Source organism: Mobula hypostoma, chromosome 1 (genome assembly GCF_963921235.1).
Source record: "Mobula hypostoma chromosome 1, sMobHyp1.1, whole genome shotgun sequence".
Taxonomy (NCBI): domain Eukaryota; kingdom Metazoa; phylum Chordata; class Chondrichthyes; order Myliobatiformes; family Myliobatidae; genus Mobula; species Mobula hypostoma.
The window spans coordinates 249,205,526-249,225,874 of NC_086097.1; the positions used below are offsets into that span (position 1 = coordinate 249,205,526).

Sequence of the window (20,349 nt, forward strand, 5' to 3'; positions counted from 1 at the left end):
TTTTCTTCCATTATGGAGAGATTCTTTAAATTTAAAGTTCAAAGTAAATTCATTATTGAAGTACACACATATAATATACCACCCAAAAATTCATTTTCTTGCAGGCATTCAGTAGAATGAAGAAATACAATAAAATCAATGGAAAAAAATGACACACAGACTGACAAACAACCAATGTGCAAAAGACAAACTGTGCAAATACTGAAAACTTGAGTTGTAGTGTCCTTGAAAATGAGTTCACAGTTTGTAGAATTAAGTACTTCCTGCTCAAGTTCTTGGCTAATTATTCTTAATTTTAAATCCCGATAATGGTTCTGATCAGCTTTGCATATGAGCATTTTTCCCTCTGCAAACACGAGCTAATCTGCAGATGCTGGAAATTCAAGCAACACACATCAAAGTTGCTGGTGAACGCAGCAGGTCAGGCAGCATCTCTAGGAAGAGGTACAGTCGACGTTTCGGGCCGAGACCCTTCGTCAGGACTAACTGAAGGAAGAGTGAGTAAGAGATTTGAAAGTGGGAGGGGAAGAGGGAGATCCAAAATGATAGGAGAAGACAGGAGGGGGAGGGATGGAGCCAAGAGCTGGACAGGTGATTGGCAAAAGGGATATGAGAAGATCATGGGACAGGAGGCCCAGGGAGAAGGAAAAGGGGGAGGGGGGGAACCCAGAGGATGGGCAAGGGGTATAGTGAGAGGGACAGAGGGAGCAAAGGGAGAGAGAGAAAAAGAAAGTGTGCATATAACACACTTTCCTCTGTGTCGCTTTCTTTTCTTTTGTTGCAATCGTAATGCAAATAGGTTTTCAAGTCTTATCTGATAACTAGCTCCACAAAACTTCTCACAGAATTACTCACATCACAAACCGACCATTGTTCTTATGCTACAGCACAGTAAGCTTCTACACCAAACACATGATTTGTCTATATAGTTCAATGTTCTGTTTGCTTTACTGATTGAAAGTAAACACTTTCATGTCTGTTGGTTCCACAAACATGGATTGAAATTCACTAACTCCCTGGTATTTGGCCCATCAGCCATTCCATCATGGCTGATTTATTATGCCTCTCAATCCCATTCTCCTGCCTTCTCCCTGTAACCTTTGATGCCCTTACTAAATCAATAACCTACCAACCTCTGCCACAGATGGCTGTGGAAGCCAGGTCATTTACTGTTAGCAATGAGTACCAGATTCACCATCTTCTGAGTATATGAATTCCTCCTTACCCCTGTTCTAAAGGGAGGTCCTTCTATTCTGTGGCTGTGCCCTCTGATCCTAGACTCTCCTGCTCTAGGAAACATCCTCTCCATGTCCACACTACCTAGGCCTTACAATATTTGATAGGATTCGATGAGAACCTCTCATTCATTTAAACTCCAGCAAGTACAGGCTCAGAGCTACCAAATGCTCTTCATACATTAACAATTTCATTCCTGGGGATAATTCTCATGAACCTCCTCTGGACTCTATCCAATGGCAGCACATGCTTTCTTTGACAAGGGGCCCAAAACTGCCCACAATACTCCAAATGAGGTCCAAATTTTTGCTGTAGCTTATTGCCTGTAGACTCAGCATTACAGAAGTCACCATCACCAGCGGCATTTCAATCTGGTTATGTAAAACATCTACACCAAATGACACCTAACTTTATCCACACACAAGACCACCATATGTCCAAGATCTATTTATAAGGCTCACCAAAATCAACTTGGAAAATCAAGGAAGAATCACGTCATTTAGGTAACATCCAAGTTTGCTCTGAATAACTAATATTGCATCTTTTACTAGTTAACAACTTAAAACTAAATATACAGATTAGTTCTGCGTTTCATGCAGTGAGGATTCCACTGAACAGCTCAAGATTACTGCTGGTATAAGGATACATGTTTATTTAGCTGAAGTCTCCAATACTTCCATTAACTTTGTTAAAATAGTTGATTATAAAACCTACTTGTTCAGATGGAAAATGACCTGTGGTTTCACAAGTGTCCAAGAAGTCACCATTTTGCATGGGAATCCATCCCTCATCATCATGTATTTGAGGATATAATGAGCGCAGTGGATACAGGGGAACAGATGGATGTTATCTTCTTGGCTTCCAGAAGGCATTCGATAAGGTGGCACATAAAAGACTTATTCGCAAGATAAGGATGCATAGAGTTTGGGGTGATGTATTAGCAAGGATAGAGGATTGGTTAACTAATAGAATGCAGGGAGTTGGGATACATGCGTGTTACTCTGTTGGCAATCCGTGATGAGTGGTGTGCTGCAGGGGTCAGTGCTGGGACCGCAACTGTTCACAATATACATTAACAATCTGGAACAGGGGATGAGTGTAGTATATCTAAGTTTGCTGATGATACTAAATTGAGCATAAAAGCAAATTGTGCAGAAGATACGAAAGAGTCTGCAGAGAGATATAGATAGATTAAGTGAGTGGGCAAAGGTCTGGCAGATGGAATACAATGTTGATAAATTTGGAAGGGAAAATGTGGATGAAGATTATTATTTAAATGGTAAAATATTGCAGCATGCTGCTGTGCAGACAGACTTGGAAGTACTTGTGCATGAATCACAAAAGGTCGGTTTGCAGGTGCAGCAGGCTATCAAGAAGGCAAATGGGATGTTGGCCTTCACTGCTAGAGGGATTGAATTCAAGAGCAGGGAGGTTATGCTGCAACTGTACAGAGTACTGGTGAGGCCGCACCTGGAGTACTGTGTGCAGTTCTGGTCTCCTTACTTGACGAAGGATATACTGGCTTTGGAGGAGGTGCAGAGGAGGATCACCAGGTTGATTCCAGAGATGAAGGGATTAGATGAGGAGGGATTGAGTCGCCTGTGATGGTCCTCGCTGGAATTCAGAAGAATGAGAGATGATCTTATAGAAACATAAAATTATGAAAGGATAGACAAGATAGAGGCAGGAAAGTTGTTTCCACTGGTAGGTAAGACTAGAACTAAGGGGCATAACAAGATTTGGGGAAGTAGATATAGTATGAAGATGAGGAGGAACTGCTTTTCCGAGAGTGGTGAATCTGTGGAATTCTCTGCCTGATGAACAGTAGAGGCTACCTCAGCAAATATACTTAAGACAAGGTTGGATAGATTTTTGCATAGCAGGGGAATTAAGGGTTATGGGGAAAAAGCCGAGTAGGTGGAGATGAGTCCATGGCCAAATCAGCCATGATCTTATTGAATGGTGGAGCAGGCTTGTCAGGCCAGTTAGCCTATTCCTGCTCCTATTTCTTATGTTCTTGTGTGCTGCACAACATAGGTGATCATAGTCTCATGACCATGACTGTTTCTGGTAAATTTTTCTATAGAAGTGGTTTGCCATTGCCACTTCCTGGGCAGTGCCTTTACAAGACGGGTGACCCCAGCCATTATCAATACTCTTCAGAGATTGTCTGCCTGCATAACCAGGACTAGTGATATGCATTGGCAGGTCATACGACCATCGACCAGCTGCTCCCATGGCTTCACGTGACCCTGATCTGGCAGCCAAGCAGGTAGTACACCTTGTTGAAGGATGACCTGCAGGCTAGCAGAGGAAAGGAGCACTTTACAACTCTCCTTTGGTAGAGACTTATCTGCACCCTGCCACCCACCATCACTGATAGGGCAACATAAAATTAGTTCTGCTCCATTCTAGGCAGCTATGTTATTTTCAATCAGATTTTAGTTTTGAACAGTGCATTTTCAGTAACTTTCCTCATTTAACTTCTTCAGGGCAGAACTTATAGTCACATTTCACTTGATGCAATAGTTTTCATGTTGGGAATATGGTCTAAAACAGTAGATGACGCACTTGTTAATTAGCCCTAAACAACACATATTGAAACCAGATCTTTACAAATCAAAATTACAGGTTTTTATAAACCGAACAAGCCAAATGCACTGGGATTCAAGGTATTTTACTGCTGTGCTGATGATTGCATTTTGCCATTTTGTTTACTATGTGTTACTGATAAATACCTTAAACATTTCACACTCGGGATTAGTCGTGAAGTGATTCATAAATGGAGAGGCAGCTTTCAGCAGGCAAAACATCAGCTATTCTCTAATAAATAGAATGGATGCAAGCAAACTATTCCACAAAATGCTGGAGGAACTCAGCAAATCAGGCAGCATCTACGGAGAAGTCCTGATGAAGGATCTCGGCCAGAAATGTTGACTGTTTATTGCTTTCCATAGATGCTGCTTCACCCAAGGTCCTCCAGCATTTTGCGTGTGTTGTTCTGCAAACAAGTTGTGGCTGGGTCCAATCACAGACAAAAGAAAATCTGCAGATGTTGGAAATTTAAGCAACACACACCAAATGCTGGAGGAACTCAGCAGGCCAGGAAAAAAGTACAGTCAACATTTTGGGCCGAGACCCTTCATCAGGACTGAGTCCAGTTAGGTTCGTGCGGCTGCGTCCAGATCATTTCTGATCAAGGATCTTGAGGGACACCAAGACAAGATAACAATTCTATTGTGTCAGAGATCAAACTCCTTGTCTGGCATAAAGTGTGCCAATGATTGGCCAAAGCTAAGTGTTATCCTGGTGTTAGTGAAGCATTCTGTGTTTAGGAGTTCCAAACTGGATTGCACAATACATACTTTCATATTCTTTTTTATTCACCGGCTTAGCAATTCATAAACCATCTAATAGATGGTTTGACTGGGTCAATGCTGAAGGACTCCTAAAAATATGCAAACCTTTGAAATACTAGCCCTCCTTTACAACCATTATTTGTTAAAACTCCACCCAGTAGAGAGGTTTGCATCTTTGTTCCTACTAGCTACAAATTTACTTTGGGTCTTTGTGATCATACTTGGGTAACATTTCTTCAATATGAACATAGAACACCACAACACAGTGCAGGCCACACCCATCCCCCAGCCCATGATGTTATGCCAATCTTTTAAACTACTCTGAAAACAATCTAACCCTTCTATTCTACGTAGCCCTCTATTTTTTCTATCATCCATATGCCTATCTAAACACTTCTGAAGTGTCCCTAATGTATCTGCCTTTGCCACCACGCCAGGTAGGGCATTCCACACACTCACCACTACGTGTAAAAACTTTGACATTTCCCCTATACTTTCACCTAATCACTTTAAAGTTATGACCCCTCGTAAGAGACATTTTCATCCTGGGAAAAAGTCCACACAATCTATGACTCTTAACATCTTGAACATCTCTATCAAGTCACCTCTCATAAGACATGCTCTCTAAATCAGGCAAGTTTCCTCTGCACCCTTTCCAAGGCTTCCATGTTGTTTCTATAAAGAGGCAACCAGAAGTGAACCCAATATTCCAAGTGCGGTCAAACCAGGGTTTTATCGAGCTACAACCTTACCTTGCGGCTATTGAACTCAATCCATTGACTAAGAGGGGGTGGGGGAACGACACTCATTTCACCTCCGGTCCAACAATGGAAAGGCATTTAGAACAGACTGGCCCTGCAGCCAGGTATTTGCAAGTGGGTGCTAAGTGACATGGCTATCGACACCCCTTGGCAAGTGATTAAAGGATGCTAATTGGCAAAACTCGATCTGTAAATTGGATCTAGAAGCTCATTCTTGGAGCATTAAGATTTTGACAGATACAACACATTTTGCTGTGTGCATTTAGTTTTCAGAACTTACAAGGAAAGCTGCAAATTGGCCGAACTATTACTCTCATCAAAGTTCAAAATAAATTTTGCAAAGTACATACACATTCAGTGCCCACTTTATTAGGTACCTCCTGTGCCAAATGTGGCCCTGCGTGTATGTTTGTGGCCTTCTGCTACTGTAACCCATCCAGCTTGAGGTTCAATGTGTTGGGCATTCAGAGATGCTCTTCTGCACAACACTGTTGTAACACATGATTGTTTGAGTTACTGTCACCTTCCTGTCAGCATGAACCTGCCTGGCCATTCTCCTCTGACCTCTCTCATTAACAAGGCGTTTTCACCCACAGTACTGCCGCTCACTGGATTTTTTTTTTTGTTTTTCACACCATTCTCTTTAAATTTTAGAGACTACTGTGCATGAAAATCCCAGGAGATTAGCAGTTTCTGAGATACTCAAACCACCCTGTCTGGCACCAATTATCAATCCACAGTCAGTCACTTAGATCACACTTCCCCATTCTGATGTTTGGTCTGAACAGCAACTGAACCTCTTGACCATGTCAGCATGCTTTTGTGCATTGAGTTGCTGCCACATGATTGGCTGATATGATATTTACACTAACAAAGCCTACAAATGCACCTAAGAGGCCATTGAACGTTTATTACCGTACACTACCCTGAGATTCATTTTCTTGTAGGCATTCAAAGTAGAACAAAGAAATACAATAGGATCAATGAAATGATGCTGGTGCTGGTTATTTTGAGGAAAGCAGATAAAGCATTTACTTGGCAGTTCTGACTGTTGATCAGTACAATTTCTTCGAAACCTTTCTCAGTAATTGTTTAAAATAGAGACTATTATCTCAGGTAATGATCCCAAGATCAATAGACGGATCGGACGAGCAGCCTCAACATTCGCCAGGCTGACAAAGAGAGTCTGGGAGAACAGAAAGCTGATGACGCACACTGAAGTTGCAGTCTACAGGGCCTGCGTCCTCAGCACACTGCTTTACGGTAGCGAGACCTGTACTACAGACAAGAGCGGCGTCTCAACGCCTTCCACCTTCGCAGCCTGAGACGCATCCTGGACATCACGTGGAATGACCGGGTCACCAACAACGAGATCCTGGCCCACGCCCAGATACCCAGCCTCTTCACCTTGCTCCAACAACGCCGTCTCTGCTGGCTGGGCCACGTACACCACATGTCAGATGGGAGGATCCCAAAAGACCTGCTGTATGGGGAACTGGCCTCCAGCAAGAGAGCACAAGGGTAACCCCATCTTCGTTTCAAAAACATTTGCAAGAGAGACATGAAGTCACTGAAAATGAACGTCAAGAGGTGGGAGGACATCGCAAGCGATCGCTCTCACTGGAGGCTGGAACTACGCAGAGGTCTAAAAAGAGGAGAAGAGAAGCTGAGGTTTGCTGCTGAAGAAAAGCGCACTCATTGGAAAAACAGCACCAAGACAACACTGGAGGACAGCACCTTCAAGTGCAGTCGCTGCAGCCGAGACTGTCACTCCCCTGTAGGACTCTACAGCCACAACAGACGCTGCTCTAACACAGACTGAAGCAAGACTTTCCAGGCGCAGATCCATGGTCTCGCGAGACTAACGGATGCCACCACCATATCTCAGGAATTCTAAACCATTGCACCTAACTTTTTGATGTAATCAAGATTATTTACAAAAGTGCTGCCATTCTTAAAGAATTTCTCCATTGAATAACCATCTCAAAGATTTAAAAAGCAACCTAAAAATAGACTGAATAAAGTTCTGATTTCACAAAGATAGAAAATTAAATGGCAAGCTAAAATGGCACAACTTTAAAGTGGATACAGAAACAAAAAGCAGATACGATAGGGTCTTTTAAGAGACTTTTAGACAGGTTCATGGAGCTTAGAAAAATAGAGGGCTATGGGGAAGTCTAGTAATTTCTAAGGTAGGGACATGTTCGGCACAACTTTGTGGGCCGAAGGGCCTGTATTGTGCTGTAGGTTTTCTGTGTTTCTAAGAAATTGTATCAGAGTGTGCAAGTACATGCTATTGAAGATGTCATAATACACTAAGGGGCGTACCAAACTGAGACATTAAAATAGAAATGAATAATCTTATCCAGAAGCAAAAATTGGAGGAAAAGTATGGATTAACCATTGGGACAAATATTGGAAGTGGGGCTTTCAATTACCATGAGGTTATTAAATGAGTGAAGATGTTACCATAAAGAGGAGCAAATAACTTTATTGAGGTTGATGGTTGGACACGTTACATTAAGATCTTCAAGGTTAATAGAAATTAAAATATTGCTGATAGATTGCCAAAGACCAGCATTTCTTGCCTAAAAACAATATTTTGGTTTAACAAAGCAACTTGCCTACTATATTTTCTCCAATGCTTGCTCTTTGCTCTCCAAAGTTATTCAGAAGCACACATTCTAGTGTAGAAGAAATACTTAATCTTGAACTCGTCTATTCCAATTTAGCATTCTTAACAACGGCACAGCAAGTAACCACTCAATAATTGAACTAAATTGTACTTAAAGAAATGTCTAAGATCTACTTGCAACCAGTGGTAGAGATGTATCAAATTTAAATGGGTAAGATTTACTTACAATCAATGGTGTAGTTTTATCAAATTTAACTTTCAAATGATTAATGACTTCTTGGATTAGACAAGAAATGATCTAATTCTCTCTCAGTTATTCAGTGTAGGTAAGGAGAAAAAATAATAGAAGTAAAAAAACCTTTGTTATCTGCTGCGATGAACCCAAGAATATTTTCGTGGCGCAACATCACCGTCTGATAAATTTCTGCCTCACGAAACCAAGACCTTTCTTCACGAGAAGAGAAGATTTTAACTGCAACTTCTTCACCTCGCCATTTTCCTCGCCAGACTTCTCCAAATCGACCTTTACCTATACTTTCTTGTAGTACAATTGTTCTTGCAATTGTCCTTTGCACAAGTAAAGGCAACCCTAAAATATTAAGCAGAATTATTAGTGAGATTTGGGTAACAATTAAAACGAGTCAAAGTTTGCATCCAGATCTTTTTCCCCATACCAGCTCACTAATACTGAACCCCACTCCAACCCACATTGCTTTATAGAACCAACAAGCAGCAACTGGAGTTCAGCTCCTGCTGCTGTCTGTAAGGAGTTTGTACATTCTCCCATGACAGTGTGAGTTTCCTCCAGGTGCTCCAGTTTCCTCCTACATTCCAAAGACATACGCTGTGAGCTATGGCCGTGTCATGTTAGCGCTGAAAGTATAACGACATCTACGGATTGCTCAGCATAATTCCTGCTGATTTGATTTAATGCAAATGACACATTTCACTCCACGTTTCAATGTCTATGTGATAAATAAAGCTGAATTTTGGCCAAAACACCCATTCAATGAATATAGTAGCTAGAGGTTCACCAAATTAAGTTTTGAAACAGACCCCTCAGCCCAACAAACCCATACCAACCCTCAACTTCCACTAACCCTAGACTGCCTCAGGCACTGAACTCGCTCTGGTTAATGGACACTTGGGTCTGTGAGGCAGCAGCTTTACAAGCTAAGCTGAGCCATTGTGTTGCCACTGACTGAGATTGGTTCCTTGTTTTAGAGCAAATAAGAGTTTTCATTCCAAATTCCTTTAACAGAAAAAACACACGGCAAAGCCACATGCATAAAGAATAAGAGTTTTCCCATCCATAATTTTTCCAAATTTCTACTACACCATCTTGAGGGATTATGAGATGTAGGTAATATTCAGATCAATCCCTTCAGTATTAATCCATGAAAATCATATAAGTTGCAATCAACAATTATATTTGTTCTATAAAAACATCTCTCAGCCTTTGATTACAATCATTTGCTACTAAATATTTTAATTGTCAAGCTCTCCCTTATGAGTGACATCTCAGTAAAACTGTCACACATTCTAACTCTGAGTCTTTCCTAGATCACAATCTTGCATATATATCTTATCTGCTCTAGTCTGCTGCAAAAAAAAATCATGGCATATGCGAGAAATAATAAAAAAATAATAAAACCTGATTCTGATATGGGTCTCTATTGTGGACTGAGAATGGGAAGGGGGCAGGGAGAGAAGCACCAGAGAGACATTCTGTAATGATCAATAAACCAATTGTTTGGAATCAAATGACCTTGCCTGGTGTCTCAGGGCTGAGTGTGTCTGTACTCAGCCCTGGCACTCCTCCTCTGCCACCTATCCCACACCCCTCCCACGATGCTCCATCCTCACCATCTCCAACATCCTTTGCTGCCACCAGATTTACAAACTTGCTCTCTGCTCCACAATGACAAATACAGTACTGTGCAAAGGTCTGGAGGCACCCTAGCTATTAATACGTGCCCAAGATTTTTGCGCATTATTGTACATTTTACAAGGATTAGGACTTTGCTGTGGTGTGCTGGCACAACATGAAACAAAAAAAAATTCAACAATTATAAAGAATTACATAAAAAGTAAATTTAAAAATTTATTTTTCAGATATGAAAAGTTTTCATAACTTTTCAGATATGAAAAGTTCCATAGCTGTACTTTTGTACTTATTCCAAAAGTACAGATAGGGAATAAAATGCGCATCTCTGAATATTTCCAGTGCTGAAGAATTAATGACTAATTATTTAGATTTAGCCGAGTAGCAGAGAATGAAAACCAGGATAATCAAGTACGAGTTGTGTTCCAATTATTGAATAAAGCACCACAAAAAAGTACAGTTGTAAGAAAGATGACTGAACTCTCTGCGGTTGACTTTAAATTTGTAATACAAACTTTTAGACATAGGCTCAGATCATAAGCCTGTGGTTAGTTTATTTAGGAGGAACAACAATTACTCGTTAGTAAACAGAGACTGACAGCTTGTTCACTTCTGGTCAGAATGCCATCAAATACTGTATTCACATATACAAGTCTTAACAGTTCAAAAACTCAGGACTGAAGTACAAAAAATACTTCAGTATTTGCAGGCTCAAGACCTTTCACAATATCCAGAAAAGTGTAAAACCACATAATAAGATAATGCTACAGATGGACAGATAGCACTCACAGTTTAAAATGATTGCTTTACCTGAACCAGACCCTGAAGTAGTCATATCGTAAATTAAATCCTTGAGAGTGGTGCCCTCGGAGATGAACGGATGATCCAACGACGGGTCTTCTTCATGGGGGACACGATGATGTACCACCGTGCGATTGTGAAAGAAGTAGAAGGTCACCATCAGTAAGATGCAAACTACACACACTGGTCCAGCGATGATTGCCGCCAATTCCACAGGGCCCAAATTTAACCACGGAGGCGGAGCATCGGTCACTGGGAACAATGCACAAACAGAGTTGTAAAATAAAGCGCCAAAGACACAATGCCAGATTTTACACTTTTAATAATTAGATTCAAAAACGGCACAACTGCAAACTATTTTGATTGTGTCAAACAAGTGAAATCTAATACAATTAATGTATGGTTTCCTTTAGTTTATTGTTTAAGTACTAGTTTATTTTTTGAATGTTTTGTTGTTAACACCTTAGTTTAGCCATTTCCTCATTTTACAAGATATAATCAACAAATAAACAAGATTCTGCAGATGCCAGGGGAACTCAGCAGATCTGGCAGCATCTATGGAAACGAATAGACCGTTGATATTTCAGGCCGAGACCCTTCCTCAGGACTGAGAAGGAAGAGGGAAGACAACGGAATAAGAAGGTGGGGAGGGGAGGGGAAGGAGGCTAGCTGGAAGGTGATTGGTGAAGACGGATGGTAGCAATCACTGGCTTGGTCAGGTGGGTGGAACCACCCACCAGGCTTCACCAATCACCTTCCAGTTAGCCTCCCTCCCCTCCCCCCCCCCACCTTTTCATTCTGGCGTCTTCCCCCTTCCTTCTCAGTCCTGAAGAAGGGTCTCAGCCCAATATACTAATTATCTATTCATTTCATTAGATGTTGCCTGACATAATCAATTCTTGTCTCTATTTCACAGCCAGATCGCAAAATGAAAAGCCGGGTAATTATAAAGTAAGTCTCAATGAAATCTACTGAATATCGAAAGGACAAGTTAGAATGGCAATGGAGAGGATGTTCCAATAGTTTGGGGGGGGGGTGTGGTTTGAGCGGTTTTCTACAACCAGAGGATTTCCCTTCAGAACAGAGATGGGGAGGAATTTCTTTAGCCAAAGGGTGGTAAATCTGTGGAACTCATTGCTGTGAAGGCTAAGTCATTAGGTATATTTAAAGTGGCGATTGATAGCTTCTTGATCAGTTGGGGCATCAAATGTTACAGAGAGAAGACAGGAGAATGTGGCTGAGAAGGATAATAAGTCAGCCATAATTAAATAGCAGAGCCGTCTCAATGGGCCGAATGGCCTAATTCTGCTCCCGTGTCTAACGGTCTAACAGGTTAAAAAATTTATTTGGCTTCACAGTCAAGCAATTACACCTTCTTGGGGCGCTGTTTCAAAAATGCCCATCATCGAACTGTCATTGTATGTCATGGTAAATGGGAAAAAAAACATACAGAAGTGTGGATAGTCAGAGGCTTTTTCCCAGGGCTGAAATGGCTATCACAAGAGGGCACAGTTTTAAGGTGCTTGGAAGTAGGCACAGAGGAGATGTCAGGGGTAAGTTGATGTTGTTGCTTTTTTTAAAAAAATGCAGAGCGTGGTGAGTGCGTAGAATGGGCTGCCGGCAACAGTGGTAGAGGCAGATACGATAGGGTCTTTTAAGAGATGCCAGAATAGGTACATGGAGCTTAGAAAAATAGAGGGCTATGGGTAACCCTAGGTAATTTCTAAAGTAAGTATATGTTCAGCACAGCATGGTGGGTCGAGGGCCTGTATTGTGCTGTAGGTTTTCTATGTTTCTAAATTCTGAGCAGTGTGGAGGAACAGAGGGATCTTACAATGCAAATCTTATATCCCTCAAGGCTGCCACACAGGTTGATAGGATGGTCAATGGGGTGTTGGCCTTCAATTGTCGTGGAATTGAGTTCAGAGCCGCAGCTCTGCAAAACCCTGGTTAGACCACACTTATTGTGTTTGATTCTGGTGGTCACATTATAGGGAGGAAGTGGAAGCTTTAGAGAGGGTGCAGAGATTTACCAGGATGCAGCCTGGAATTGAGAGCATGTCTCGTGAGAAGAGGTTGAATGAGTTAGGGCTTTTCTCTTTGGAGCAAAGGAAGATTAGAGGTGACTTGATCGAGGTGAATAAGATTGTAAAAGGCAATGATAGATTAGATTATGAGGGCACGCAGTCCTCTTTTATTGTCATTTAGTAATGCATGCATTAAGAAATGATACAATGTTCCTCCAAAATGATATCACAAAAACACATGACAAACCAACTGAAAAACTGACAAAAATCACATAATTATAAAATATAGTTACAACAGTGCAAAGCAATACCATAATTTGATGAAGAACAGATCATGGGCATGGTAAAAGTCTCAAAGTCTCTTGAAAGTCCCATCATCTCACGCAGACGGTGAACCTCCAGCGCCGCCAACTTGCCGGTGCAGCATCCTGGAAGCATCCGACCACAGTCCGACTCCGAGTCTGTCCGAAAAACTCCGAGCCTCTGACCACCTCTTCGACACTGAGCACCATCTCTGCCGAACGCTTCGACCCCGGCCCCGGCAACAGGCAATAGGCAAAGCCGAGGATTTGGGGCCTTCCCCTCCGGAGATTCTCGATCACACAGTAGCAGCAGCAGCGAAGTGGGCATTTCAGAAGTTTCTCCAGGTGTTCCTCCGTGCTTCTCAAGGCTGTCTCCATCAAATCAGGATTGTGCACGCCCCCCCTAGTTACACATACGATATCATTCGGAACGGCCGCGCGCTGCATCGCGCCGCCATCTTCTCCTCCCGCTTCAGGAGTGGACAGCCAGCACTCCATCCCCCAGGATAGCAAAAGATAATGTCTTTTAAACACAAGCGATTCTGCAGATGCTGGAAATCCAGATCAATACACATAAAATGCTGGAGGAACTCAAGCAGATCAAGCAGCATCTATGGAAAAGAGTAAACTAAGGGCTATTCATTCTTTTGATCAATGAGGGGTCTTGGCCCAAAATGTCAACTGCTTATCCATTTCCATAGATGCTGCCTGTCCTGCTGAGTTCCTCCAGCATTTTGAGTGTGTTGCTCTGAATATCTTTTAATATGAGTTTTTAAGGGCGGCACTTTAGGTAATAGTTAGTGTGATACTTCACAGCACCAGTGATTGGAAGATCAGATTTCAATTTCCAACGCTTTCTGTAAGGAGTTTATAAGTTCTCCCCATGACTGCATGTGTTTCCTTGGGAGCTCCACTTCCCTCTCACATTCCAAAATAAATACTGGTTGGGTGAGTTAGTTATGGACATGCTATGTTGGCACCGAAGCATAGAGTCAGTCATTAGCAGGCTGCCTCCAGCGTATCGAGGCTATGTTTGTCAATGATCTAAATGATGCAGTTCACTGTATGCTTCAACGTACATGTAACAAAGATCATCTTTCATCGTTAAAGTATTGGAAGGTTTGGGAAGACAGCAGATGTAAGCTGTTTTCTTGTTTGTTTGTGGTGGGTGCATGGAACACACTGCCAGAGGTGGTGGTTGAGGATGATATTATTAGGGACATTTAAGAGACTCTGAGTTAGGAAAATGGGGTATTATGGGTTGTACAGGAGGAAAGGGTTAGACTGATCATGGAATAGTTTAAAAGGTTAGCACCACATTGTAGGCTGAAGGGTCTGGACTGTACCATTCTGTACTATGTTCTAAAAAACACAATTAAAAACAGATCATTTGGTTATAGCTCACCCAGAAAGACGCATTTCTTTAATGTGATGAATAGGATGTGCAGATCAAGGCTTGCTTTCACACAAATAAAGAAACCAAATTTGCAAACCACACTTGGTATCAGATTTGAAACAATAGTGTTATGGAAACCCTAACTAGATAGAGAAGGCTTCACAAATCTAACCACATGCCACAAGTGATTGATCCATCAAAGATAACAATCGTAAGTGCAGTGGCTATACAGCAACAGTGGCATTAAACTATACAATGGACAATATTAAGCAGAAGTCATCTCCATGTGTAAAATTTGGTCACAAGCTCACATCTGGCAGAATCTACTTAGACAAGCACAGGTTAGAAAAATTCAAGTTATCATGATTGCTTACAAAGAGCAATTTTTCTAACCTATGCTTGTCTGAGGAAATATCAAGCTCATCACACTTCAAGGACAATCTTGCATAGGAAGTCAGTCAACACCTTACTTAAACACAATTAACAGTCAACACCTTCTCAGAAGCATATGAAAACATCCACCCAGAAACTTACCTCTTGTTGGCACAGGTAAATCATAACGGTTACACAAATCAGTATTACAGCAACGATTTGATACAGCGTCATTTCTCGATGCTGCACAGAGAAACGGTCTGTCTGGAGGTATCAGTTCAGCATTTGAAACACATATCTTGCCATGTACTATCCGGTCTTCCTTGCGAGTGACAGTAGTCATACAGAGCCCATCTGTCTCACAGGTGAAGTTAGTTGACACACAGTGCGTGCAGTAACATTTCAGACCTAGGAGAAAAAGCAATTCATGATTAGCTTGTACACCAGCGACAATGTACCAATGGTTCCATTCTACAGTAGTTGAGCCTCATGGGGATAATTCAATATAGTAGATAATCTAATACATTTTGCCAATAGTTTTCAAATTCTGAGCTGAGTATTTATCCACTCTCATCTAGTAGCTTGACTTTTGAGTTGCAATTTTTTAGTTAAAACCTCACTTCAGTTTCCACCAATAAAAAGACTGAATGTGAAATTATGCTTAACATGATTGCTTGTCGGTCTATTAATATACATAACAATCTAACAATTGCATAATTTTAAATTACCCCTACAGACATCCTGTCACAATTTGACACCCACGTTCAGGTGAAAGCTGTTTCCATCTGTGGGCAGTAACGATTTGTGGAGGTAGGAAAATTACGAAAAAGAGAAGGTGCAGAAGAGGTTTATCAGGATGCTGCCTGGTTTGGAAGGCATGTACTATCATGAGAGGCTGGACAAACTTGGGTTGTTTTCTCTGGAGCGTCAGGAGGCTGAGGGGAGATCTAACAGAGGGTTATAATATTATGAGAGGCATAGATCTATTTCCCAAGGTAGAAATGTCTAACACCAGAGAGCACGTACTGAAGATGAGAGGGAGAAGTCTGGGGGGGGGGCAAGTTTTTTTTGGACACAGGTACGTGGATGTAAGAAGATGGATGATGTGGACATGGTGTAGGTAGGAGAGATTAGTGCTTAGGTGTTTTTGATTAGTCTTTTAGCTGGTTCATACAACATTGTACGCCAAATGGTCTGTTCCTGTGCTGTACCCTATCTTCTAGAGCTTTCTGATTCTGCATCAGTTACTGTCTTCAAGGGTAATACGTCTTCAGTGCAACGTGGAGCAGAGAATCCAATTTCACATAAAAATTTAATTCCCGTGGAGAGTCAGACACCCTGAGCCGATAGGCTAGTCCTGGACTTATTTCCATCTGGCATAGTTTGCATATTGTTGTTTGATCGTTTGTGGGTTTTGTATTGCTATATTTATGGTTGGTGGTTGGTGCAGCTGTAACGAAACCCAGTTTCCCTCGGGATCAATAAAGTATATCTATCTATCTATAAAAGATGACCAAACTTACAGATAACTTCCCAAAAGTATCATTTAAAGTATATATTCAGTAACCTGTCACTGATTTCAAATCAGCATCTTCCAAATGCCATCTGAAAGAGTGGGGATTATACTGTTGCCTGAGCAACAAAACAGAGGATAACCCAATCAAACTGGAAAACTGAGAAGCTCTCCAATTCATCTCAGAGGTGGCAAAGCTCAACTGCCTCCATAACGCCAAGGTAATCAAATTCCATTTGTTTCACCAATATTGTTCATTAAAAATGGTTGAGCTGGTCTCAAGTAACACACACAAAATGCTAGAGGAACTCAGCAGGTCAGGAAGCATCTATAAAGACGAATAAAGGGACAACATGCAGAATCTTTTGTGTTTATCCGGTCTAATTGTCATTCAACCATATATGCGAGTACAGTCAAATGAAACAGTATTACTCTGGAGCCAAGCTGCAAGGCACAAAGTCAAGTCATACACAGAATATATAATTATATTAGCAGAAAACCGTAGTTACAAAAATATTAAATAATAATAATAATACTAATGCAGCTCTAGTCCCTGAACATCATGGCCTGTAGTTTGATGGTGCACAGATTTTGATCTGGAGTCACATTTAGTCAAGAATAAGTTGCAGCTTGCGCACAAGTGCAGCTACTGGCGAACACAATCCAGCTGGTCTTTCACCCAGCAAACATCAAAGGGCAGCACCAACTGGAGGGAAAAGCCCACAACCCAGTATGGAATCCAGCTCCAGCATCTCCTTTCCTGGTGGCCGCAAAAGGCGACCACAGAGCGCGAAGGCCTGGTCCGCGCAACAGCCGTGGCAACGCAGCCTCCCTGCCATCAGTCTTTCCAATGAACCTGTGAATGGACTCGTGATGTTTTACATTACCTATGTGCAACAGGGTCTTGGAATCACAACAGGAACATCCAAGACAATCACCAGCACTGTCCATTGGACCACCAACCACCTCTGACACCTTTCTCCCTGGGTGCAACACGGCGAACAACAAGTCCAGATTCAACACTATCCAGCAACTTGTTTATGGGGTAGACCTGCAGTACTTGGTATTCTTAATATCCTGCAGTGTCTTGTGATCTTGAAAAAGACATTAATCATGAACAATTGCACCAATGCTTGGACCCAGAAGGCCACAGCATCTGAGTGCACATACATCTTTACTGGTTTCAAGTTACTCTCAAGTTTTTGGGAAGGAAGGCAGTATCCCTGTTTATGGAAACCTCGCTTCAAGGAAGCCTCGGGCTATGCTGTCTACCTAAGGAATAGTCCAAATCTGACAACCAGAACTTGAAGTATAGCATACAATGAACTGAATGCGTGTTGAAATATCTCAAATGCAGGAGGTGCACAATTGCTTAAGGCAATTAATATCCGGCGGATTAATAATCACTGATTTTCGTGGTGACATTCATACATGTATGACTGATTTAAAATTTAACGGAAACCCAACTGTTGATCGATCAAACACAACTAAACCTGAGATTTACTGAAGAACAAATGAAACTCAAGACTCCACATAAATACTGCTCAGCCAGAGTACTTGTCAAATTGAGGGCATTACAAAATAAAAATCGTAACTAAATTTCAACAAAACCAATTGATCAAATTATCAAAATGTCATTTCAAAAATGTTTTAAAAATAACAAATTTTAATATGCATATCCTACAAATGATTCATAATTTTCAGTTTCATCTTTTCACACTCCCTCCATACGTATCCTTTAGAAATGGATGGGAGGCACAATAGTGTAGTGGTTTATAGTACAAATGACCCAGGTTCAATTCCTGCCGTGGCCTGTAAGGACTTTGTATGTTCTCCCCATGACCATGTCGATTTCCTCCCACAGTCCAAAGACGTACCTGTTGGCAGGTTAAATGATCATTGAAAATTGTCCCGTGATAGGCTAGAATTAAATTGGGGGATTGCTCAAAGGGCCAGAAAGCCCTGTTCTGCTCTGTATTTCAACAAAGTAACAATGTAGGCTCTACATTGCTCGCATTTTTTTCCATAGTTCTGAGTCCTACCAGATTTATGCTTTTTTTTATATACAAAAATGCCTTCAGCTAGGACGCCGAGAGAGGGACCCATTTGGGTACAGAGAAGCTGATCTGGCTGCAGATCACGTTGTGGGCCGCTACTCGGAAGCTTCGAAGTTGGTGAGGTGCAACCGTGGGAGACTGTCTCGGGTGTTTCACTTGCGATCGCACGACTCTGTTGGACAGGGATGATACAAGTTGCTGCAGGCCTGTTACCCTTGTTTGGTGGTGGGACAGGCAACATGTGAATTGTGCGGCCTCAGTCCTCAGGCTTGCCTGCAGCTGCAGAGTTGGTGACACAGAAACACTATAGTGTGCTGTCCGCACTTGGCTGGGGCCTGGCCTCTCCCCTTGTTGCTGGCCTCCCGTGTTCGAGCAGTGGAATGAGTTGCGTGCGTCTGCACAATGTAGGGGGCCACTACCATTGATTGTTGGACATTATTGGCAGGGTTTTGGACTATACACATACCCACACAACACTTTTTTTTCCTCAAGTGAATATGCTTCTTTGGTCGCCATTTTGAATTATGTTAATTGCCGTTTTAAATATTATTTGCTATTTTGAAGTTTACTTTGAATGTTTTACACCTTGACCCCTCATTCAGCTGTAATTATGTATGGTTCTTGCTTTCAGCACAACCAAGACCCTCACTCTTGAGTCAAATGTACAATGGAGACTGGGTCTCCAAATACATACAGCAAAAAAATTCTGCACAGCTCATCATACTACCACTGAAACACACTACCATTCCAGCACCAATGTCAACACCTACAGGCTTTCTAGAGACAATATAACCAAGAGACCAAACAACCCTGCATCCACAAGATATTTTCAACCTAACAACCTAATAGGACCCTGGTCAGTCCCCACTTGCAGTACTGTGCTCAGTTCTGGTCACCTCGCTACAGGAAGAATGTGGAAACTATAGAAAGGGTGCAGAGGAGATTTACAAGGATGTCGCCTGGTAGGTTGAGCAAACTTGGCCTTTTCTCCTTGGAGCGACATAGGTTGAGAGGTAACCTGATAGAGGTGTATAAGATGATGAGAGGCATTGATCGTGTGGATAGTCAGAGGCTTTTTCCCAGGGCTGAAATGGCTAACACAAGAGGACACAGTTTTAAGGTGCTTGGAAGTAGGCAGAGGAGATGTCAGGGGTAAATTATTTCTATTTATTTTTATACACAGAGAGTGGTGAGTGCGTGGAATAGGCTGCTGGCGGCAGTGGTGGAGGTTAATACAATTGGGTCTTTTAAGAGACTCCTGGATAAGTACATGGAGCTTAGAAAAATAGAGGGCTATGGATAACACTAGGCAATTTCTAAAGTAAGTACATGTTTAGCACAGCATTGTGGGCCGAAGGGAATGGATTGTGTTGTACATTTTCTATGTTTTCTATGTGTCTAACCAAAGGCTAAATAAGCACTGGAGACCCCAAAACCACAAGTAGAATTTCAGCCTAAGTAACAGACAGCATCTCCTGACAAAATAAGGCAAACTTCAATTAATAAGCCTCCAATATGAGCTACGTATTCCACAAATGAAATTTCAAATGGTGCAAATTAAATACAATTTATGACTTGCATTTTCCAATAGCACTGGCCAAAAAGTAGGTTACCAATATTACTTTGAACAACAGTAATATTTGTGTCCAATACCTGGGGAACTAGTACATCCTCCAAATTTTCTTCACAAAAGTATGGGTGAGAGGCATTGTTTCTCAGAACTAGAAATAAGATGTTCAATAGTGGCTGCAGTCCAAAGACAGATTTCTGATGTCAAGTCGACCAAATTAAATGGTAGTGTAAAGAAATCCATCACAAAATGGATTAAGGCAAATTCATCCCAAGCTCAAAATGGAAAGAAACAAATTTATCCATAAATCAGTAATGCTCCAAAACAAAAAGTGGGATCAACATCTCAAATCAAGTAACAAGCAAAACCATTTAACAATTTAACCCAACAATCAGAAAGACATCTAGAGCTTACTCATTCACCCACCTCGACTTG

General features: G+C 41.6%; 1 protein-coding gene across 1 annotated transcript in view; it reads right to left on the reverse strand.

Moving 5' to 3' along the window:
- The window catches only part of tgfbr1b (transforming growth factor, beta receptor 1 b), a 96,389-nt gene that overhangs the window by 29,164 nt on the left and 46,876 nt on the right, over positions 1–20,349 (reverse strand). The window contains exons 2-4 of the mRNA XM_063066882.1: positions 14,937–15,182; positions 10,687–10,929; positions 8,350–8,580 (exon numbers count right to left, since the gene is read on the reverse strand). Of these exons, the coding sequence (XP_062922952.1) occupies positions 8,350–8,580; positions 10,687–10,929; positions 14,937–15,182 (720 nt within the window). The remainder of the gene's footprint in view (positions 1–8,349; positions 8,581–10,686; positions 10,930–14,936; positions 15,183–20,349) is intronic.